Source organism: Rhincodon typus, chromosome 13 (assembly GCF_021869965.1).
Source record: "Rhincodon typus isolate 14 chromosome 13, sRhiTyp1.1, whole genome shotgun sequence".
NCBI lineage: Eukaryota > Metazoa > Chordata > Chondrichthyes > Orectolobiformes > Rhincodontidae > Rhincodon > Rhincodon typus.
In genome coordinates this window covers 27,063,595-27,088,301 of record NC_063344.1, presented here as the reverse complement: position 1 = coordinate 27,088,301, position 24,707 = coordinate 27,063,595, and the positions used below count along the sequence as shown (strand labels likewise).

At 39.0% G+C, this 24,707-nt stretch overlaps 1 protein-coding gene across 1 annotated transcript in view; it reads right to left on the bottom strand.

Moving 5' to 3' along the window:
* psmd1 (proteasome 26S subunit, non-ATPase 1) overlaps window positions 1-23,124 on the bottom strand; it is a 90,656-nt gene extending 67,532 nt beyond the window's left edge. Inside the window, exons 1-11 of the mRNA XM_020537188.2 lie at window positions 22,971-23,124; window positions 14,758-14,801; window positions 13,683-13,756; window positions 12,984-13,153; window positions 12,406-12,611; window positions 11,955-12,098; window positions 10,494-10,720; window positions 5,969-6,035; window positions 3,869-4,006; window positions 3,698-3,786; window positions 2,847-2,925 (exon numbers count right to left, since the gene is read on the bottom strand). Coding sequence (XP_020392777.1) covers window positions 2,847-2,925; window positions 3,698-3,786; window positions 3,869-4,006; window positions 5,969-6,035; window positions 10,494-10,720; window positions 11,955-12,098; window positions 12,406-12,611; window positions 12,984-13,153; window positions 13,683-13,756; window positions 14,758-14,801; window positions 22,971-22,986 — 1,254 coding nt within the window. The 5' untranslated portion in view covers window positions 22,987-23,124. The remainder of the gene's footprint in view (window positions 1-2,846; window positions 2,926-3,697; window positions 3,787-3,868; window positions 4,007-5,968; window positions 6,036-10,493; window positions 10,721-11,954; window positions 12,099-12,405; window positions 12,612-12,983; window positions 13,154-13,682; window positions 13,757-14,757; window positions 14,802-22,970) is intronic.
* Window positions 23,125-24,707: the final 1,583 nt, after the last annotated feature.

Genomic DNA, 24,707 nt, shown 5'->3' with positions numbered 1-24,707 from the left:
CAGTTCACAAAGGCATTCGGATAAAAATGAACATTAGGTAAGATATTTAATATCAATGTAGATGCAGAATTATCAAAAAGTCTTCAGTTTTATTCGAATAACAAAAAAGTGAGTATTTTTCTTAGCAAAATAATTCATCTCTACCAATAAGCGTAACAGAAAACATGGGTCAAAGCAAAATAATGTTGTGCAATGATTAACGTAAGTGCAGTTACGCAAGTGGCAAACATTTATGAAGGTGGCTAATACATACATTAATGAGGCATGGTTTAGAAAGCACATACAAGCGAAGGATTAAAGAGAGAATAAATGACCTTTACAACGTTTATTGGCAGTTGAAGATACTGCTTCATAAGAACCAAGAAATGGGACCAAATACAGACCAGAAGACCCCTTTGAAGCTGGCTACCATTGAAAATGATGTCTAATCTTTTGCCTCAACTTCGTTGCCTTGAGACAACACCATATCCCCGAGTGTGCAAAATCTGACCAGCTCAGGCTTGCCTTTATTGGTCAGTACATCGAGTATAGGAGTTGGGAGGTCATGTTGCGGCTGTGCAGGACATTAGTTAGGCCACTTTTGGAATACCGCATTCAATTCTGGTCTCCTTGCTATTGGAAGGATGCCTTGAAGCTTGAAAGGGTTCAGAAAAGGGTGCTCAGTTACGAATGGTGTACCACAAGGATCAGTTCTGGGATCCTCTTCTATTTGTGATTTTTGTAAATGATTTGGATGAAGGAGTGGAAGGGTGGATTAGCAAGTTCGCGGATGATACGAAAGTGGGTCACGTTGTGGACAGTGCAGAGGGCTGTTCTAGGTTACAAAGGGACATTGATAGAACGCAGAGCTGGGCTGAGAAGTGGCAGATGGAGTTTAAACCTGAAGAGTGTGAGATTCATTTTGGAAGGACAAACTTGAAAGCAGAATACAGGTTAACGAAAAGATTCTTGGCAGTGTGGAGGAGCAGAGGGATCTTGGGGTTCATGTTCACAGTTCCCTGAAAGCTGCCACCCAGGTGGATAGAGTTGTTAAGAAGGCGTATGGTGTGTTAGCTTTCATTAATAGAGGGACTGAGTTCAAGAGCCATGAAGTTATGCTCCAGCTATACAAAAGTTCGGCCACATCTGGAGTATTGTGTCCAGTTCTGGTCACCTCATTACAGGAAAGATGTGGAAGGGTTGGAAAAGGTGCAGAGGAGATTTACCAGGATGTTGCCTGGAATGGAGGGAAGGTCTTACGAGGAAAGGCTGAGAGAGCTAGGGCTTTTCTCTTTAGAACGACGAAGGATGAGAGGTGCCTTGATAGAGGTGTACAAAATGATCAGAGATATAGATAGGGTAGACAGCCAGAGACTTTTTCCTAGGGTGGAGGAAGCTTTTACGAGGGGACATAGTTTTAAAGTGAAAGGAGGTAGATATCGGGGAGACGTCAGAGGTAGGTTCTTTACTCAGAGTGGTAGGGGCGTGGAATGCATTGCCGGAGAGGGTAGTGGAGTCGGCCTCATTAGGGGCATTTAAGCGGCTATTAGATAGGCATATGGACGATAGTATAAGATAGCGGTGGAGGTTAGATAGACCTTAGGTTTCGGGTAAAAGTTTGGCACAACATCGTGGGCCGAAGGGCCTGTACTATGCTGTACTGTTCTATGTTCTAAAAGACTTACAAGGATGTTGACCGGGTTGTAGGATTTCAGCTATAGGGAGCGGCTGAACAGGCTGGCGTTATTTTCCCTGGAGCTTCAGAGGCTAAAGGGTGACCTTATAGAAGTTTATAAAATTATGGTGGGCATGAATAGGGAGAATACACATGGTCTTTTTCCTGGAGTAGTGGAGTCCAAGACAAGAGAGCACAGGTTTAAGGTGAGAGGGGAGAGATTTAAAAAGGGACCTAAGGAACAGGAATTGGTGGAGGCTCATACAATTATAACATTTAAAAGGCATCTGGACGGGTATATGAATAGGAAGGGTTTAGAGGGATATGGGCCAAATGCTGGCAAATGGGACTAGATTAATTTAAGATATTTGGTCAGCATGGATGAGTTGGACTGAAGGATCTGTTTCCATGCTGTACGGCTCTATGATGCTATGACTCTAAATTTACTGAATGGTCGGGGTTTCCAAATCTCTGCACAGACATCCAAAGAATCACAACCCTGAGTAAAGAAGTTCCTCTTAACCTCAGACTTAAAATCACTGTCCCCTGAAACTGAGGCTGTTCCTGTTTGTTTTAAATATTCTAGCCTTGGGAAACATCTCTCAGCATCCACCCTATCAAGGCCGTGCATCTGGCATGTTTCAATCCAATAATTTCTCATTTGCCCAAATGTCACAGTGCATAGGCTCACTTAGTTTCTCACTATATGACAACCATCCGATCCTAGGATCAATTTAAGGTTTTACTATACTTCATCAGGGCAAATGCCAGTAATTTAATATCGCCTTATGCAATTCGGTGTCATACGTTGTTTTGTAATACTCTCCGGAATCCCACTGAGGCACTTAATTACATTAATGGCGCTATAAGTTAGTTACCAACAACTCTGAACTTGAAGAAATAGGGACAAATAAGCAAAATGACAGCATGAGAAGAGAACGAGTGCGAAGAGACACAAAGAAAAAACAACTGATCTGGTAGAAGTAAAAATTAATTTTCTATTTAACAAAGCCATCGACAAGCCACATTTTCTGAAGTCACAATCACTTCAATAAAATGAAAAAAAATCAAAAAAGATAATTCTAATGAAAAGCCATAGTCCTGAAACGTTAATTGTTAACAGAGCAAAATTAGGGCATTCATTTAGGACTGAACTTTTTGTTCTTCCTTAGACTGGAATTCAATTAATTACCTTATGGATCACTCCCAGGCTTGCTGTTGCTGTAAACTTAGCCCAGTTCGTGGCTCTGGCCAACCATTCAAGATTCTCTCTAAAACACAAAATCATTCAAGTATGAAACTGCTGCTTTCCTAATAAAATGTATCTCCAGCTATCATCACTTGTGCATTTTTTTTTGTTACTTCTTTTCCCTAATTCAAAGTTGCATAACCTCACCACAGTACCTGGAATGTCACATTTATCACCAGCCAACTCAGTAGAATAGGAACCAAACCTGGGTTGGTTTTAGTCTGCATGGCTCAACTATTCACTTAATAAACTCTCAGTTATTGGTGTTCACAGTATTTGAAGTCGCAATTCTTTTCAAGATCATTCCAATGTGAAAGAAACATAACAGACTTGACATGTTTGCCATTTTCTCTCCACAGATGCTGCCAGGTCTGCTCAGTGTTGCCAGAATTTTGGGTGCTATTTTTAAAAAAAGATTTCCAGCATCTGCAGTATTTTTTGCTTTAATAATTAAAAGAGTAAGAGTTCTGCCCGTATGAATTCCCAATGTGACAACGCAGTCATAAAAACAAACATGAATGACAAACAAATGTGGAATAGTTTTTATTTGTGCTGATTTTCACAATCTGTAATTGGCAACCTGTTGTATGCTCATCATAGCAACTTCCAAAGCAAAATTACAATCACATGCCAATTTCCCAAAATCCAGTACATTTTTCTTGCCGTACCTACAATGCATTAAGAACCTTGAATTACTATCATCTGTGGAAAGGATTTAGTTATGTTGTCATTAGTCCATACACAAGCATCTTTTGTTTAATCTCACTTACTCAAATAAATTTATACTGTATTACCTGAGAAATTGGTCACTTGTTGTTCCACAATGCATGAAAGAATTGGCAATTACAGTTGCTGTATGACAAACTGAATTTCTGACTGCATCCTACAAAATAGATTAATTGTGATATGTTACATTACAAATATGACTATCAAAATTCTAAAATGAATTAAATGCAGGCCCTTACCTTTGTGTTCTTTAATATCATAAGATCTGTGTTATTGTTTCGTATTAAAAACTGTAAATGTAATTCAATAGACATTTCACCACTTAATATTTTTATCATTTTTGTGTTTTGATCCTGCAAGGCTTTGGACTCTGAAGTCTGAAAAATAAATTGTAACCCTATATCAACACATTTGAGAGGCTTTTAAAACAACATACATTTTCCTAACATCTACAGTGTTTGATACATTTACCATCTAGGTGAGTAATAAAGGAAAAATTACTGAACAAACAAACTTCTTTTGAAAACCAAGTTTTGGAGTTGAAAGTGACTGAGGTTCTCAGATTTACGATGTCACATAAAAGTTCCATCTCTTTTATTCACTCCCCATCCTCCTCCATACCAAAACACTATCTCACGTACTAAAGCATACTGAAGTATCCCTGCCCTGTTTTCAAGATTAATCTTTTCCCTATTAGATACAAAATGAGGGCAGGTGGGAAGATTCAAATACCATTTTAGCTCCATTAAAAAAAGACTAGATTGAACCATGATCTTGTTTCTAAAATGACAATTTGCTCATGAATAATGAGGGTAACTATCGTAATTTGCAATTACAAGTACAAGATCTTATCAGAAGAAAATTATTTTTTCCTAGTTTCCTTTAGAGTTAGAAGTTAAAAAAAAGTAAAATCTTCTATTATCAACATTTTGTCCCTGGACCTCCAAATAGACTAGCACACAAACTGATTGAAAGGAGAGATCCATTGACAAAATAGGACTTCCTAAACTGGGAAAAAAAGTAAAACCCTACTCTAATGGAGGCCATAGGATATTGGTCTGTGTCCATAATTCTTCATAAACATTTTTCAGTTCAAAATTCATTGCCCTATTGTGTTTACATGGGTAAAAAGCAAACGGAGCTCAACTGTTTCAAATTTAAGTCTGCCATCTTCCTGGGTTTGGTGGTGTCTGTCGCTCTTATAAATTATCTAAACATCTTTCATGGGAATTACTGGCTCTATTCTATATACACTTGTACAATAGTGTAAGCTAAAATAAAAAAACAAGACCTTATGAGCTGAACTAGCTAATTTCATCATTTGTAAATGTTTCTTCATATTTTCCAAATCAAAACCAAACAAAGGCTTGGTAAGATCAGAGTTATCGATAAGTGTCTTTAATGCACTAGAATCCATTTAATCCATACTACGTATGTTTGCACAACAGGAAAGTATGCGAGGCCACACAAGTGGTTCACTTTACTTGTCTGGTGTTACAATGGCTCTAAGATGCATATTTTGTTCTGGATTTTTTTGAGAAGTGGTTTTAAGAAAGACGTGCTGAAATGTCTATTCAAAGACAATACACTAAACAGCTTGAGGAGCCTTGGGGCTTTTAATAAAGGAGTTGGACAACAAAATCAACATGAATGGGTGGAGACAGGCTCCCATAGAACCAGGGTTTTAGTTTTGTTTTTGGTAGTTTAGCTTTCATCCCAGTGCTTTCTATAAAAAACAAACATGCCTCACAGAAAAACATAAACAAAGCTAATTTAAAAATCATCTCTTTAGAACATGGCACGGTGGCTCAGTGGTTAGCACTGCTGCCTCACAGTGCCAGGAACCTAGGTTCGATTCCACCCTTGGGCAACTGTGTGGAGTTTGCACATTCTGCCTGTGTCTGCGTGGGTTTCTTCCGGGTGCTCTGGTTTCCTCCCACAGTCCAAAGATGTGCAGGTTAGGTGGATTGGCCATGCTAAATTGCCCATAGTGTTCAGGGATGTGTAGATTAGGTCACTTATGGCAAGTCTGAGGGTCGGTGTGGACTTGTTGGGCCAAAGGGCCTGTTTCCACACTGTAGGGATTCTATGATCTATGAACAACGGTGAAATTATCTTGAATCAACAAGCATTTTTCTTTTAGACAAGGAACGTTAACAAAAGAGCCATTGTTTCTGTTACTATTGTCGATCACTTGGTAGTCTGTTATAAACTGCTAATGCAGGAGACCTCAGGCAGTTATCCTTATTGCTAGAAATGATGTAGCAGAGCAAGATCCCACAACAGAAAGAGGCACTGCAAGTCATGGAAAAATATATTAGTTCTGTTGATTGTCTTACCGATTCTGTTGTTTTCATGGATGCGACTGGAGAGTTTCCCAATTTCTCATCTGTCTCCATAGCTTCACTAGAGAAAGAATTCAAAACTGGTTATCACCAGGAATAACAGCTGGTTGACAATTGAAAAAAGTCTTTTTAAATTTAAACTCTCTCTTCTTCGTTAGGTTCATTCTAGGTTCAAAGCTCGATTTGCTGATTGTAGTTCAGACCAGAAATCAAGAGAAAACATTAATTTCCCACATTCACAGTTAAGTGCACATGGAGAGACAGAAATACAGCCAACACAATGCAACTGCTCTTTTTTTTCAAGCATTATAGTACTTTGAAATACTGTTAAGCATACAAATACAAATGACATCTACAGGAAAATGATGTACATTCACAGTTATAATTGTGTTTTGGGTTTGCTGTGCCATTCAGTAAGATCATAGTTGATCTAAGGGTAAATTCCATATTAGTCCATATCCCTTAATACTTTAGATAATTTTTTGTTAAGCAATCTTGCATTTAAAATTAACAACTGATCCAGCATCCACTATCTTTTGTGGAAGAGAATTCCAAAAATCTATCACCCTTCTTGTTTGTAGAAGTGCTTACTTACATCTATCCTGAAAAATCTGGCCATAGTTCTCAAACTATCCTCCCTAGTTCTAGAATCCCCAACCAGTGGAAATAAGTTTATCTTTATCTAATCTGTCTTTTCCTGTTAATATTATGAATACTTCAATCAGATCACCCCTTCTAAATTCTAGAGAAGACAGGTCTAATTTGTATAATCTCTCCTTATAACTTCACCCCTAAAGTTCAGGTATCATTCTTATAAACTACATTGTGCTCCCTCCAAGACCAATATATCCTTCCTAAGGTGATTAGCCTAGATCTGCTCCTAGTAGTCCAAAAGGAGTCTAACCAGGATTGTGTATAACAGCAGTGTAACTTCTGCATCCTTGTACGCCAGTCTGCTACAAATAAAGCATTCCATCAGCACTCTTGATTATTTTCTGTACCTGTTTGAGACAGTTTAAAAGATCTATGCACATGATCCCCAAATCTCTTTGAAGATCCACTTTTTTATTCTTTCAAGGAATGTGAGCGTCGCTGGCTGAACAGCATTTATTGCCCTCCCCTAGTTGCCTTTGAGGTCATGATGGTGAGCTGCCTTCTTGAACTGCTGCAGCCCACCTGCTGTGGGTTGACTCACAATGCTGGTAGAGAGAAAATTCTGATGTATCCTTTCTCACTCCAAAATGGCTAACCTGACACTTGTTTACACAGAACACCATCTGCCACAGTTTTGCCTGTTCACCTCGTCCATCAATATCCCTTTGTAATCTTATGCTATCATCTACAGAGTCTACAATGCTGCCTAACTTTGAGTCATCAGCAAATTTGGATATATGACTTTCTACACCATTATCCGAGTTATTTTCACATTCTGCTTTTCATTGTGTATCGGCAAATTTAGCTACCATCTTTTGCTCCCCTTATTTAAGTTGTTGATACAATTTGTAAAAGTTGAGGTCCAAGCACAGACCCCTGCAGGACCCCATGCATCACACCCTGCCAATCAAAAAAAAAAATCCATTTACAGACACAGTAGGAACTGCAGATGCTGGAGAATCCGAGACAACAAGGTGCAGAGCTGGATGAACACAGCAGGCTAAGCAGCATCATAGGAGCAGAAAGGCTGACGTTTCGGGCCTAGACCCTTCATCAGAAATGGGGGAGGGGAAGGGGATTCTGAAATAAATAGGGAGAGACGGATAGAAGATGGTCTAGGCCCGAAACGTCAGCCTTTCTGCTCCTATGATGCTGCTTAGCCTGCTGTGTTCATCCAGCTCTGCACCTTGTTGTCTCAGATTCTCCAGCATCTGCAGTTCCTACTATCTCTCATTTACAGACACATCTGTTTTATGCTAGCTAGCCAGCCAGCGAGTCAACCAATCTTCTATCCATGCTAATATGTCACGCCTTTACTCTTATGTAATGAACTTTTAATGTGAAATCTTATCAAATGCATTCTGGAAACACAGGTACAATAAATCAATGGGCTCTCCCTTCTCCACAGTGTACGCTACTCTTTTCAAAATTCCAATAAATTTGTTAACATTATTTCGCTTTCAAAAAACAAACATGCTGACTTTTCCAAATGACGTTAAATTTTAAGTGCCCAATTATAATCTCCTTCGTGCCCGATTCTAACACTTTCCCCGCAACAGATATCAATCTAACTGGCCAACAGTGTCCTGCCTCCTTCCCTTTCTGACTCGAAGCGTTTATTTTCTTTTTTCCAGTCTGACAAAAAACTTTTTGAAAACCAAGCGAGTTTTGGAAAATTAATTCCAACGCATCTACGCCCACATTAGCTACCTCTTTTAAGACCCCAGGATAAAGTCTATCAGAACACTGGGACTTGGCAGGCAACAGTTCCATCAGTTTACTCAGTACTGTTTCCTTGGTAACTGCAATTTCACCAATTTCCTCTTCTTTCCATTTCCTGATTTATAACTATTACTGCAAGTTTTTGTATCCTCCATAATGCAGCAGAGCAAAATATTTGTTCATTTAATCTATCATTTCCTTATTATCTTCTAACTCCCCGTTCTCATGCTCAAAAGTGACCAACACTCAATTTGTTTACTCCTTTTCAGATGCCTATAGAAACTCTTGCTATCTGTTTTAAATGTAATTTGTCTCTCAGTTTGAAATAGGGTATAAAGCCACATTTTTGTATGTATGAGGCAAGAACATTATCACTGTGCCAAATATAATTACCTTGCATTCAAGAGAACACGGACAGAAAGTTAATCAGAATACACATCTGTCTTGCATACTCCAACATGACATAAATGACACAACCCAAAAATGTACTACAGTGTTTCTGAAGACAAGTTACTATGCTATATACATGCAATGCAGATATGTAGACTATTGTATAGCCTTCAAAAACTCAAGAGCACTGCTGAGACAACAGTCATCAATCCTGAATGAAGAGCCTAATCTGTTATTTCCATGTCGCACTAGCCAAGCTATATATTCATACAGCACAGAAATAGACCCTTTGGTCCAACCTGTCCATGCTGACCAATCTTCCCAAACTGAACTGCCCCCTCTACAGAAAAGACTTTTGCTATTCTGCTATTCTCCTTATCTATGCCCCTCATGATTTTATAAATGTCTAAGGTCACCCCCCTCAACTTTCCACCCTCCAGTGAAAAAAATCCCAGCCTATTCTGCCTCTCCTTATAACTCAAACCCTCCAATCCTGGTAAACTTTTTCTGAATCCTGTCCAATTTAATAATATCTTTCCTTTGGAAGGGTAACCAGAACAGCATACAGGACTCTAAAGTCACCAATGTCCTGCACAACCTCAACATGGTGTCCCAACTCCAAAACTCAATGGTCTGACCAATGAAGGCAAGTGTGCTAAACACTTTCTTAAATGCCCTGTCTATCTGTTATGCAACTTTCAAAGAACTATGTACCTGAATTCCTGGATCTCTGTTTGACAACACTATCCAGGGTCCTACCATTAACTGTATAAGTCCTGCCCTTGTTTGTTTTACCAAAACGCAATACCTCACATTTATCCAAATTAAACTGTATTTGCCACTCACCCACTGGCCCAATTGTTCAAGATCCCTTTGTAATCTTAGACAACCTTCTTCACTGTCCACTATACGACCAATTTTGGTGTCATCCACAAACTTTATTAACCATGCCTCCTAAATTCTCGCCCCAATTGCTTGCACAAATGACAAACACCAGTGGACTCAGCACCAATCCTCGCAGAACAGCGCTGGTCACAGGCCTCCAGTCCAAAAAACAACCCTCCACCACCACCCTCAATCTCCTACTGTCAAGACAATTTCGTATTCAATTGGCAAGCTCTCCCTCGATCCCATGTGATCTAACTTTACTAATCAGTCTACCACTCAGAATCTTGTCAAAATATCTTGTTACAATGGGTTTGTTACCTAACAGCTATTTCAAAAGCCCACATGATATTTGAAATTACAATGTCTCTATTGGCAAAAAAAGCAAAACATATACAATGTCACTGTCTTGATAAAGGGTAAATTAATACAAATTCAAAGCTGTTAGCTTAATGTTACATGTCACACATTTTTAAAAAACCTTTCATGGGATGCAGACATCACATTGCTCAACTCTATTTGTTTCATGGTGGTGGTGGTGTTGAGACACCTTTTTGAATTGCAGTATGTGTACAGAAAGTACTATAACTTTACATTTTAAGCTGTTTCCTGAAACAGGCAGATTCAGTATTTTCTCAGACAATACTATTTTTAACTAAAATCAAAAAGAAAATTATCTGGAAATTGCTATGTTTCTTAGTCATTACTATGTATGTGGAATCAACAGAGATATTCAAGGGTTTATCATGCTATACATGTATGACCTTTTTTACTGAACAATCAGTGCAGGTTTAGCAATTACATAGCCTATAACCAAAAAACACAATTTCATTTTGGGCATGATTTTGATTGAATGCAGTACTTTTACCTTTCTTTCTCAGCAGTTGGCACAGTGCCTGTGTTTGTAGAACCTGGTACCACAGCAATGGGAGTGCCTACAGTCTTCAGGTTTTGGATAACACTAGAGAGGAACTGTTGGCTGGCACTCTCATACAGATCAAAACAGATCTGATAGGCCATCAGTAAGTTGTCCTCCTTTACAAGCTTTTCCAAGATATCACTTACTGCCTGGGGGTCATCCAGGAAAATGAGGCACTGTCGAAGCAAAAAAAAAAGATTAAATTTAATTTTCAATGGCCAATAGCATTTCTGAATCTTGATTACCAGTGCAATTCAGGAAAATATATAGTAGCACAAGTGTGCCACCTGTTGGTATGCAACAATCTCACTACTACATGAAATATTAAATTTTCAGTGACGCTTTTCCCAAGTGAAAGGTTTTGATTCATGCTTTTAGGGCAAATTTACATTGACAATAACATCAAGCTTGCAAATACAAATCTGCACTAAATATTTGATACAAATATCATATCAGCATGAACAGATGGAAGAATGTTTTAAACCAATAATATTAGGGAAACACGCTTGGTACCATTGCTCTGCAGGGTGCATCATAAAGGTCATCAACTAATAGAAAAGATATAGAGGAATATGTGCATGGATATTGAGACACCCAAGAACAATACAGTAATTATAATGGAGGACAAATTATCCTAGCGTGGACTGGGATAGCAATTATGTAAAGAGCAGAGAAGAGGAAGCATTTATGAGGATGCTCAAGAGAACTTTCTAAAAGGATAATGGGGACACTGGATCTGGATCAACGATCATGGTACCATAAAGTTTAGAAGAACTATTTTTAAGGGTGAGAGTATGAATCAGATTCAGGTGAATTTGAATCAAAAGTTGGGTCAGCGAAACGGTACTAGTACAATGGAATTACACAGTTGTATGGATTCCAGATGTGATTAACTCAGAAATTACTTAATCACCGAAATTTTATTCATGTCTGTGCCACTGCATGCAGACTTTTTTCTCCACACCATCTCCCTTCGTAATGTGTCACCTATGTTCCTTCACCCTCATTTGTCTCTGCTTCCCACCTAATTCTTGCACAGGCCAAGCTAGTTCAAAAGTAAATGACTGAGGCCAAGTACAGAGCAGGTAGAAGCATAAAAAAACTATCCTTACGTTTAATAACTGGCATGTCAGCAAGCAGCTGAGTGGAGTCCAAGCAAGGGCTACAATAATGGCGAACAGGTAAAGGTGTACAGAAACTTGATACAGGACAATGAGTAGACAACAAACAATGTGTACAGGAAAGGGAGATGCCAAAGTTCTACCAATGGTGAGAGATACACAATGACATGAAAAGCTAGTTGTAACATTAATATTGCTATAAAAGCATTACTTAACAATGCTAAGTTTTGTGGACAAGAAGGGGTGTGCTATACACTAGATTTGTTATATACATTATAATTAACATTACCTGACACACATTAATGAAGTCTGGCTTTTCCAGATTCATATATAGTTTGACCAGAACACGCAGTACTTCATTTCTGAATTGCTTATTCTGCATGAGTGACATGCACACCTTCACACTGTATGCAAGCATCCCAGAAATATCATTCTGTGAAGATACATAACAGGGTTAAATATGGCAGAGTCTCAACAGATGACAAAAGTAGTTTGCTTGCACGTAAATGGTGCCCTGATATCTGAAAAAGACAAAATTTGTTAAATTACAAGGCTATGTCAACAACAGATCATCCCTCCAGTCCCACTATTTTAAAATGTTCACAATGTGGATTTTACTACACTGAAGGGACAGTGTTAATTCAATGACAACAACCTCAAATGAACATTCACATTTTCCTTTTTGGACTGGAAGAGAAACAAGACTGTAATATATCATTAATACAACAAAATATACTCACAGATTCAAGAATCACTTTTTCAAAGACATCAAGCCTCCTGGTCTCTAGAGCAATGCCAATTGCTTGTTTGTATTTGTGGTCATCAAAACAGCGTTGGAACATCTTATTCACAATGCCTTCTAATCGAGGGTCGATACATTTCTCCTCACCATCAGGTAATTCTCTATTTTCAACTCGTAGCTTTGTATAATGATCAATGCATTTTGCTACAGAGAAGAAATGATAATCACATTAAACAGTGGTCATAAACCAAGCCAAGAAAACCAACTGCCATACCTTAAGCAACTGAATTTGGCAATTCTTTCTTACAGTTATAACGAAATGCCACAGTGTCTATCGAACGCAGTAACTATCGTTTTCCAACATCTAAATGCTGAGGCTTAGGTATCTGGGTATATCACACAGCAAGGGTCAACGGAAAGGAAGAAAAGATGAAAGCTCAGTAATTGTAGGCATAAACATATCATTCTTTATCTTGCACATTTCAATTATGCAGCTTCAATCACCAAACTTCTTTTTAAATAAATCTTATGAAAGAATTCACAAGAGGTTTTAGATGGAAATTTAAGAACACCAACCTATAATGGTCTCCACATATTCTGATTCATCATTAACATTGAAGAGGTCCCCAGCACCAAGCGCATAATTCAACGATTCCTCAAAAGCTCCCAAATGATAGAAAACCTTAGATGCCACCAAGGCAGCGAACTCCCGACTTCGGAAAGTCTCATCCTCGTACAGTTCCTCACTTAAAAAGAAACAATATCAATATTAGAACTTGTATACTAGGGCTTCCCAAAACAATGGGTAACAACTCCCAGCAGGGTCACAAAATCTGAACCAGCAATGGCTGCTGTGGAGATGAGACTGAGTGCTAACAGCTACAAGGCTCCTTTAAATCCTTGTTGGCATAGGCAAATGAACAGATATCTAAGGGCTCAGTGTTGTTTTGCAAAAAAGGTAAGATAGATTTTTTTTTATTTAAAGCACTGCAGTTTCATCAATTCCCACCACAATGAAGTTCTCCCTTGCCCCATCCCCAGCCAGGATGTAAACACCCACCAAACCCTCCACCCTTCCATCCCCCAATTTAAGCATTAATACACCACACCATTCTAAAACTAGTGATTTTCAAAATGCAAAAATGAAGTACAAACAAAGTTTCATGGAACACTGGAATACCAGCTGTTGATTTAATAAACAAATTAATCAATGAATTTTGAATTGATCATTTTACAGTACACATCACTTTGTAGAAGACATCATAAATGCCTTACATTTTAACTACTGATTCTGAAATTTCAGCCCAGAAGTCATTGACTACTGAGTTCAACTTATGCAGAGCAAACTCCTGGAAGAGAGAAAAAAATACATTAATTGAGGGGTGCATATCATAATTTTGATAGCTACTAAACAAATTAAATTAGTCTTACTCAGTTAGGAGTGCAAAACAAGCTGCGCTCTTTGCTTTCACCTCAGGTGATAAATGTCAGTGAAATGCACTTCAGGGTCACTCATCAAATAATTTAATATTCGCTATTGAAGGGACTTAAATGCATTAGCACATGGCCTTAATAGATGTCTGTAAGTTAAGTGTATTGAATATTATGATTATGAATAGTGCTGAAAAAATACATTTTGTCAAAGCTTTTCATCTTGCATTCAAGACAATTTGCAAAGATACAATTTAAGGAGAAAAGTAATTTTAATACTGCATGAAATGAGTGTGCTGATTGGATGGCAAGTGGGCTCTAAACTGGATGGAGAATGCACCAATTAATGATTGATTTAGCTCAACAAAATAGGTAACAGCCATTCTTTTGTTTATTTCCTATGGCAATGCCTTGACCAGAGTCAACCTGCATGGCTTAACATAGAAGAAAAGCTTAACTTAAACCATTAACCAGCCCATTCTCCATAGCAATGCCTGTATAGGAGTTCATCTGTCAAACAATCAGCACTCTCCTCTCAGTAAAAATGTTATTTTACCTCTTAAATTGGTAATTTTGTGAACTATCCTGATGAGTGTAAGACAAAAACTTCAAAAAAAGTGTTTTTTTTTCCCAGCCATACTCGAGGTCTGTGCTACCAAATGACTACATGAATTATATTACAGTCCAATGCTATCCTGAACTTAACATGCAGCAGACTTATTGATCAGCTATTCCAGCAGTTTGACAGTAATATACAAAATATGTAAATATCATCAGAGTGAAAACAATGTATGTAGAATTTCATATTATGCAGATTTGTTTAAAATAAAGTGTTGCAGTTAAAGTCTTTAGCAGTTTTCCACACATAACAACATTTCCAAATCATGCTTAATTGTTTCTTGGAGGAAAAAGCACCTACCTTGAGCTGGGGCTCTTTTTCATCCAGAAGAGAAATGATTCCAGCTATGAAAGTGCAATTAAATATGATAAAGTTTAGCACAGCATATTGTCATCATGTTGTGTATCTCATGCAAAACAAAGCAGAAACTGCTTAAAAAATATTAACTATCAACAGACTCAGGTGCTGAGATTCTATCACATTGTTGAGACTTAATTTCAGGGGGCACCAATATTTTCCAAACAGGAATTTTCAACTCTCAACTTGCTTCAGCAGAAGCGCACATTTTCAGAAAAGAACCACAATGCAGCAAAAAATCCAACAAAGATACACCAAAAAGATTTTTAAAAAGTTATCCTGTATTTCAAGGATATATGTTTGAAACAAAATTCATATGATGCTGTGAAATACAAATTATCTGATATTTACCACAATGTAATGCACTTAGACAGTAATTTTACCATTGAGAGGAATTTAAACCATCAGCAGAAAGATTACTTTCAAATGACTTACAGTGAAAGGATAGAAGTAAAAGTACATTCTCACGATCTCCTGATGGTGCAGACAGTGAGCAACTGTTCTACACAAACCATGAAGTCTAAAATACTTGAGTCTCTGCTAGGTTAACTAATTTCAGGCACAAGAGTGAAGGACTACAATTGAATATATTGTTCCTTGATTATGAAAAAGACAAATTAGCCTTGGTTTTGCTCCTAATAGCAATCTCTACTAAATATGTGTAAACAGTTGGGAAATGAGAAGATAGCACAGCTGTGACGCAGTGAGGTCAAGTAGCTTGCTGCCAGTCAATTTTAAGGTTTGCCAACAAACAATTCCAAATTGTTTGGGGAACAAAAGATCTGCAATTGCACAATTGAACTACATCTTAGAAAATATGTACTGCCATTGGAAAGTTGAAAGAAAATCAAACATAAGGGTTCTTAAACTACACACAATTATCATGGAAACCAAAAGCATAATGAAAGACTGGGAGGGTAAAGCTGGAGGGGTAGAGGAAGAAATGGGGTTGTTGGTGGATCAAGATACCTTTGAACAAAAAGTTCAAGAAATGACAAATTAGCCAATACACTACTATCCTGTGATCTCCTGAAAATATCATATGGTACAGGGTGGAGAGCTGCATGTGTATCATGTTCTTATGGAGTTGGAGAGTTTTGTTGAGGACAATTGAGATTCCCATGATTCCTCTAGTTAGTTGTGGAGAAGTCAATGGATTTATTATCGTAGGTAGAGTAACTCAGCACTTTTACACAGATGATCAAGCCACAGACAGCATGGATTTATTTGTAAAGGGATGTCATATTGGAACCAACTTGAATTTTCTGAGGTGGGGTTGGTAACATGACACATAGGGCATAGTCTATATTCGTATTGACCTCCAGTGGTAACGGCTGATCAAGCTGATTTGTAATCTGTGATCTTTGGGCCGTTGGGGCACGGCAACACACATGACAGTGGGTACCAGACAGCAAGATTTGCTTCCTTTTCTTCCTGCTGCCACTCTGCCTCATCATTAAGGTACTGCCTCAGAGTGCGATGTGGTTTAATGGACAAGTCAAAAATTTCACAAATGCTTTTCTGTTTTGCCAATATAAAATCCTTGTGTCACTGCATTATAAGTGATAGTAACTGTTCCGGGTTTATAACATTTGCTCCTTTGCTGAGGTCTTGGCTGTCTCCAACACTTGTTGCCTTAGTCTGTGGAAGACTAAAATGGTGCAGATGATTCTGTCTTGCATCGCCCTATCAATGGTGATCATTTGGGAGAGGTGGTTCCCAAGGTATGTGAAGTGGTCAATATTTCAGAACCTCTCCTCCAACATATCTGGGAAGTAAAATATTTTCTATGTGGACTGTTGCACAAATTTAGGTTTAGAAACATTCAAGGAAGAAATTGCATAATTGAAGAAATAAAGAGTGACTGGCAAATCCCGAGCAGAGTACGGAACAACACTGCAGTTATCCATAAACTGTAGATCATGGACCTCCATGGAAGTCAGTTTAATTTTAGCACAGAGAACAGAGGTGACTGAGGTTAAAGAGAATTTTCCATCTAGACAGTAACTAATATCATCCTCCAAGATGTCGGCAGTGGGGTTGGTAGCGTTCAACTCCTGATCCCAGTACTCGGCCAGTCATGGGCACTATGCAGTGGAGCCGGCTGTATCCACACCAGCTTGCACATCTTCGTCATTTGGTGCCACGGCGGCTTCACCGCCTTTCTGTGGAGGAGTCATTTGGGGCCGGGAGCAGTGCAGCCCCAGATCCACAGCCAGCTCTAGCTCTGAAGTTGCACAGGCTTCAGCATCGGCGGAGAAGCCTCATGCCAGGACCCTGGCGACTGGTGGCAACATCTGGAGCAGCACTGCAAGGGGAACAGGAGGTACGAGACCAGTCTGTGGCTCTGGCTCGGATGCGGCAAATGCAGGAGTGGCAGCAATGATGGAAGCAAGCCCATAACTGAGACCCCAGAGCACATTACAGAGACCCCAGTAAATGTCAAGCAGAAAACCCGAGTAGTAGTGGAGGACAACAAGAAGAGGGAAAGATGCAGGAAAATCTTGCATTACATTCAGCGTTTCATGATTGCGCCGAAGCACGGCAACACTGTGTTTTGCACATGAAAAAACACTTTCACTGTATTTTTATACACGTACCAACAAATCTAAGTCTATTGACACAAGAGGACAATTAATCTTTAATGAAATGAATAGCCACTGTCAGGTAGACTCTGAACAATAAAGACAGTTGCAGTCGTATCATAAAGCAATTGCAAAATTGTGAAGACATTCCTTGAACATTCAAATCTTCGAAACACTACCCAAACAGCTTTGTTATTTATGGAGTAAAATGTTTTGTTCTCAACACTTTGTGGATTTGGCTGGCAAGAAAGATCATGTTGGTAGTTCCTCTAGCAAGTCTAATGTTACATGTCCATAATCAACCTCCAGAAGAAATATGATTAGATTATGCACAACGGATAGGAGTTGACGAGTAAGGGTAATGTAATATACAGAAATATTGGAGTAGGAGGTTACAAAGGGTCATGAATGTATTAAACAAATGTACAAACTAAATGAGATAAATGAGCATTCATGCACTTTGGAACAAAAAGTAAAATAAGTTGAACGAGGCCATTCACAATAAGTTTTTTTTTCCATGTGTCTTTAAGAGGTGTATTTTGTCTTTTTTTTAAATGAATAAAGGTTGAGACAGAGGATATGAGTGGTCTGCTTGAAGCCAATAAAGTAATAGATTGTGAGGCTTTGGGTGTTTTTTTTTTATTTGGAACAACAGATGCAGCCTGAATGGCTGGGGTCAAACTCCCACAGAACCAGGATTTCTATTTTTGGCTGTCATTGTTGGGGTGTTGAAGCTGGATGTGGAAGCTCTTATTTTTCTCTCTCTTAAAGCTGAAAGCTGAAAGCTGGCGTTCTATTTCTGCTGCTAGAATTGCATCAGAGAATCTATTTTACTGATTTTGCCAAGGGTGTGCTTATGGGATGTTACTACATTGGAACAGTTAATGAGTAGTTTTTTATTTTGTTAAGCATTTCGCTAGAGTTACAATTAAGCCAATTCTTTTATTTTTATTTTGTCAGTATTTTAACTATAGTGTATGAATAAAGTGTGTTTTGCTTCAAGCCTGACAGTTTGACCAATTGAATTGCATTTGGAATGCAATGCCTGGCACTTGCCTTTAAAATAAGAAAAAGTTAGCGTCTAGACTATCTCCTTGACATGTTTTGGGAGTTTGGTCTGGTCCATAATACGTTACTGGAAATCTGACAGTTCTTCCACTAAAAGGTCGTGAATGCTGAGTCATTAGGGTTTTGAAAACCAAGATCAATAGATTTTCCACAGATAAGGGATATGGATCAAAGGCAAACCAAAGAAGTTGAGCTACAGTCAGCCACAATCCAATGGAATTGCAGAATAGATTCAAGAATCTAAACAGCAGACTCTTTTTCCTATGAATATCTTTCCAAACTGATTTATTACAACGTACTATCATTCATTTCCAAAATCCTTTGTTGCAATCTTCTTGGATACATGGAATTATATCACTGTTCCTTCATTGTAACTCGGTCAAAATACCGAACCTCTTCCCCGTCGACACCATCAGGCAGTTAAGAGTCATCCACATTGATGTGGGTGTGGAGTCACAAGTAGGTCAGATCAGGTAAAGATAGCAGATTTCCTTCATTAGAGAGATTAGAAAGTTTCCTTCCCTAATGAGCAAAACGGGAGTTTCAGAAGCGACAATGGTCACCAAAAGACAAATTTTTAAATTCCAGATTTTTATTAATTGAATCCAAATCTGCCACAGAGATTCAAAACCTTGTCCCCAGAACATTAACCTCAAACTCTGGATTACTATTCTGTTGACATTACGACTATCCATTGCTTTCCTGCAAAATTCCCTTCCTCTGAGATCAGCTCCTTTGTAGCTGAAATCTAATTCAATACTTTTCTTTACCATTACCAACAATGCAATTTTACCAACTTTCTGATTGCTAGTCTCTTCAAAAACTTGAAATGCTCCAAAACCAGAACAGCAAATCTTTTCAACTATTAAGTTCCATTCATCCATTACGTTAGTCTTTACTATCCGACATAGGTTCTCAACCCATCAGGGCATTAACCTCTAAATCTTGTCCTAGCTTTCAAATCCCAACAAACTTCCATACTCTTCAGTTCCTCAACTCTCCCCACTTATGTAGGAGCAAATTACTGCAGATGCTGGAATCTGTACTGAAAACAAAAAATACTGGAAATCACAGTGGAGAGAGAGAGAGCGAGCAAACTAACATCGAGTCTAGGTGACTCTTCACTAGCTCTGATGAAGTGTTATTTAAACTCGAAACATTAGTTTGCTCTCTCTCCATGGATGCTGCTTGATCAGCTGTGATTTCCAGCATTTTGTGTCTCCTCATTTATGCTCTTGCCAGTATTCTTTTAACCATTACCAAGACACTCTTGACACTGAGCCTTAATTCTGCACAACTCTTTCTCTATACCCCTTAGTCTTTCCTATTGCCAACTTACGGTTCTTGCCTAAAATTCTCTCTCAGTCAATGCTCATCTGTGGCTCACTGCTCATAAAAATAGAAAGTCATAAAAATAGAAAGCCATAAGACATTGAGGAAGAAGTAAGCCATTCAAGCCCATTGAGTCTGCTCTACAATGCAAAGAGATCATGGTTGATAGTCCTGAACACCACTTTCCTGCCTTTTCACCATAACCCTGGACTCCCTCACACATTAAAAATATCTGTCCCAGCCGCGAATACACTTAATGACTCGGCCTTGGAAGCCTTCTGGCTGTGAAGAATTCCACAGATTTATTACCCTCTAAGAAGAATTTCCTCCTTATCTCTGTCCGAACTGGCGACTCACATAATGAGATTACGCCCTATGGTGTTAGACTCTTTGGTAAGGGGAAACAACTTTTCCGTATCTACCCTGTCAAGTTCTCTCAGAATCACGTATGCTTCAACAAGATCACCTCTTAATCTTCTGAAATCCAATGAGGACACAGCCGAAGTACTCAACCTCTTCTCATCAGACAGTTTCTCCCTAGCTAGGATCAACCTTGTAAACCTCTCTGGATTGCTATCGATGCTAGTATATCTTTCTTTAGATAAGGGGATCAAAACTATTTACAGTATTCCAGCTGTGGTCTGACTATGCCTTGTAAATTAACAAGGCCTTCCTATTTTTATACTCCATTCTTCTTAAAATAAAGGCCAAGATTCCATTTGCCTTCCCTACTACCTGAACTTGGATGCCAGCTTCTTGCGATTTATGCATGAGGGTTACCAAATCCCTGTGCTGTAGTAGCTTTTTGCAGTCTTTCTCCATTTAAAACATATTCAACCCCTCTATTCTTGCTGCCAAAGTGCATAACCTCACATTTTCCACACACTACATTCCTTATGCCCACAAGCTTAACCTATCTATATGCCTCTGCAGACTGTGAAATCCTCACCACTTGCATTCCCACCTATTTGTGTTATACACAGACTTGGCTATTACAAATTCGCTTTCCTCATCCAAGTCACTAATATATATTGTAAAAAATTGTTGATCCAGCATTGATCCGTGACACTCCACCAGTTAAACACTGCCATTCTGAAAATGCCCCCTTGTCTTGTATTAGTTAGAAAACTCTTTATCCATGCTAATACACCACCTCCATGGACTCGAATCAAATGTGTGGAACCTTATCAAACACCCTCTAAAAATTCAAACATATTAAATCCACTGTTTCCCGTTTAATTGTCCTGCTTGTTACCATTTCAAAGAATTCTAATAAATTTATTGTCTTTTCCAGAACCTAAGGGCTCATTCTCTAAAAGGGCCTATGTTCACTTCGGTCCCTCTCTTCCTTTTCATATACTTAAAGAAACTCTTGCTGTTCATTTTGATATTATTTACAATTTTACCCTCAAAGTTAATTTTCTCACTTTTTTGTGGTTCTTTTGCTGCTTTTAAAAACCTTACAAGGAGAAAGGTTTAAAAAGGACGAGGGCCAACTTTTTTTTTTGCACGGAGTGATTTGTGTATGGAATCAACTGTCAGAGAAAGTGGTAGATGCAGGAACAGTTACAACATTTAAAATACATTTGGATAAGTTCATGAATAGAAAGGGATATGGGCCAAGCCCAAGCAGGTGGCTATGACTCTGACTCTGTTTACCACTACTCCTTGCCACTATGTTTTTTCTTTCACATTGATGCTATCTTTAAGTTCCCTGTTTAACCATTGCCAGCTCATTACCTTCATAGAATCCTTCTTTATCATTGGCATATATCTTTGTTGTGAGCAATGAACCATTTTCTTAAAAGTCTGCCATTGTTCAACTGTCTTTGCCGCTAAACTGCTTTCCCAGCCCACTCCATCTAGCTCTGCCTTCATTGCTTTATAACTACCCTTATTAAAATTTAGCACAATTGGTTTTGTAATAAGCTTCTCCCAAACTAAATGCTAAATTCTACCATGTTACAGTCACTGCTTTCTAAGGGATCCTTTATATTGACATTTATTAAACCTTTCTCATTCACATCACCAGATTCAAAATAGCCTGATCCCTGTTTAGATCCACAATATACTCTAGGGAAATTGTCCCAAATACACGCTATGAATTCTTCCTTACAGTTATTTCTGCTAATCTGACTACCACAATCGACAAGAAAATTAAAGTTAGTCACAATTAATTTACTGCTTTTTTTTAAACAATCCCTCATTATCTCCTGATTTATTATCTATCCTAACATATAGTTACTGTTAGGGACCCTATAAGACTACCCTTAGTAGTGTCTGTTTCACCTTTCTACTTTTCACCTCCATCCATTTGGATTCTACCTCTTCCAAATCAAGATCATTTCTTGCTTTCATATTTATTCCATCCTGTATGAACAATACTATCCATTTACCCTTTCCTTTCTGCTTATCCTTTTGAAAAGCCACATGCTCTTCAATATTTAGTTGCCAGGTTCTCCCTCTTTGGAACCACATCTCCATAATAACTATAAGACCACAACCATTAACCTGTAATTATGCCTTTTATTCATTTTGTTCCAAACACACATTCAAGAGCATCAATTTTGCCTTTTTACCATTTTCTTTCTTTGACCCTATTTACTGTAATTCTATGTTTGAACATTTGTTCCTTCCTGCCCCACTATGAATGATTATACAATTAGATGCCCTGTAATACTGCTATGCCCTCTTGCTTTATAAGACTGCCATTTCCCCTCCTAAGTTCTTTCTTTGAACAATTGTTTTGTTAAATAGACTAAATAAATGCAAGTTGAGCTTCTCGACCCAGTATCAACAACACACGTATCTCAATGATACTGGTGTAGCTTTAGGGACATGGAGCATTCAAGGTGCTTCTATTACACTCAAACTCAGACTCGATTTCCAGGAGAAAGTCATGCTTTCCTACGCGCAGTCCCTTTCGACATGACAGCTCAACAGCGGATGATCAGTGAAGCCTGCTGGGGAGCGACAGGGGCCCTTAGCGACTACTCGCCGGCCTCAGTGACTCAGCTGCTCGGTTTCAGGAAAGGACCAGCACAAGGCCCAGAAACCACACGTCGGAGGGGTTCAATGGATGGTGGGAACCGACAGGCAGAGGCCCAGCCGGAGAGCAGTTAGTTTCATTCGGTTCTGGTGGTGACGGGGAAGGAGGCCTGCGGGACTCACCGGCCGAGGTAATCATGGTGTCGGTGAAAAAGGGGAAATCACTCGCTGCTTCCCGGTCCTGGTCTCGGTCTCAGTGCCGCCGCACTGACTCAGTGATGTTCACAGAATCCCTCCGCGCAGCTGGGGCTGGAGAGGGCCTCGTACCACCCGCCCCTCCACTTCGTCTCCAACATGCGCCTGTTTCTCGAACAATAACCAATAGCTTCAAAAAGAGGTGCGAATTATTTAAAACAAAAACACTGTTATGGATTTATTTTAAATTGAAAAATAACTGTTTCCCTAGTACCTTTTAAAATCATGCCCATCCGCCGACTAAATGACAGGCAGTAGTTTAGCCAGCTCGATAGTTGAGGCACAGGTTGCCCAGGAGATGCTGATTCACCTAGTGGCTGCATTGATTGAGGGCACGAAATTTAGTACAGATTCAGGTAGACAGCAGGAAATATCATGGTAAAATAATTCTGGCATAGTTAAACACGGATTTGCTAAAGGTTACATTACTGAAACATTTATCCGATTGCTTAACACATTGTTGTTTGGGGAAGCTTGCTGTGTATGAATTGGCTGGTGTGTTTCCTACATTGCAGAAGTGGCTAGGCTTCAAACGATATCCCATATAAAGCGTTTTGGGACATCCTGTGAATGTGAAAGCTATCAGATGGCTGCAAGAAGTCCTGATCTAAAATCACTTAAATGAAAATGCACGTACAGACACTGCTAACGCATATTAATATTGGCGCAGGCAACAGCACTGCCTTGGTAATGAAGCTGCTGAACATGATTGGGCTTAGGACACCACCCTGAGGAGTTCCAGCATTGATTTCTTAGTGCTGAGCTAATTGATCTCCAACAATCACAAACGTCTTCCTTTGTGATACATATCACTGTAACCAATGGAGAGTTTTCTCCTGATTTCCATTGACTGTAGTCTTGCTAGCACTCTTTCTTTTCCTGATTTCTATTGACTCAAGTTTGGCTAGCACTCCTTGATGGCAATCTCAGTCAAATACTGCCTTGTAATAAGGACAGTCACTCTCACATCATCCCTGGAATTCTGCTGTTTTATCAGTGTTTGGCCCAAGGCTCTAATGAGATCAGGAATGGAGTGGTCTTGATAGAATCCGAACTGAATATCAGTGCAGAGGTTATTGTCAAGTAGGTTCTGCTTGACAGCACTGTCGCCGACCCCTTCCATAACTTTGCTGATTGAGAGTCGATAGATAGAGCAGTAATTGGACAGGTTGGATTTGGGCTGCGTTTTGTGGGCAGGACATACTTATGCAAGTTCCAACATTATCGTGTAGATTTACTCGACCAGCTTAGCTAGGGTGCAGCTAATTCTGGTGCACAAGTCTTCAGTAATATTGCTAGAATATTATCAGGGCATATAGAGTGAATGAATTGTCCTGAAGACTGGCAACTGTAACGCTGGAAAACTCAGGAGGAGGCCCAGATCAATCATCTTTGTGGTGATATGATTTAAAATTTAGTGTTGTAGTGCCAGTGATACAGATAATTATTCTCATTTAAAACTGTTTACTTTTTTTTGAAAAATTATCATGTTTAAAATTCAGTGTCTGTTCCATGCAGACCTCAGCAGTCCACGCACTACAGCAAATTCTAGTACCAGAAGTTAATGCTCCAATCTGGATTGGTATGCTAAGCGCTGATTGCAGAACATAGGACTGGCTGTGCATGCACATGCAGCTTAGAGCTCCCAGATTCTATTTATTACTC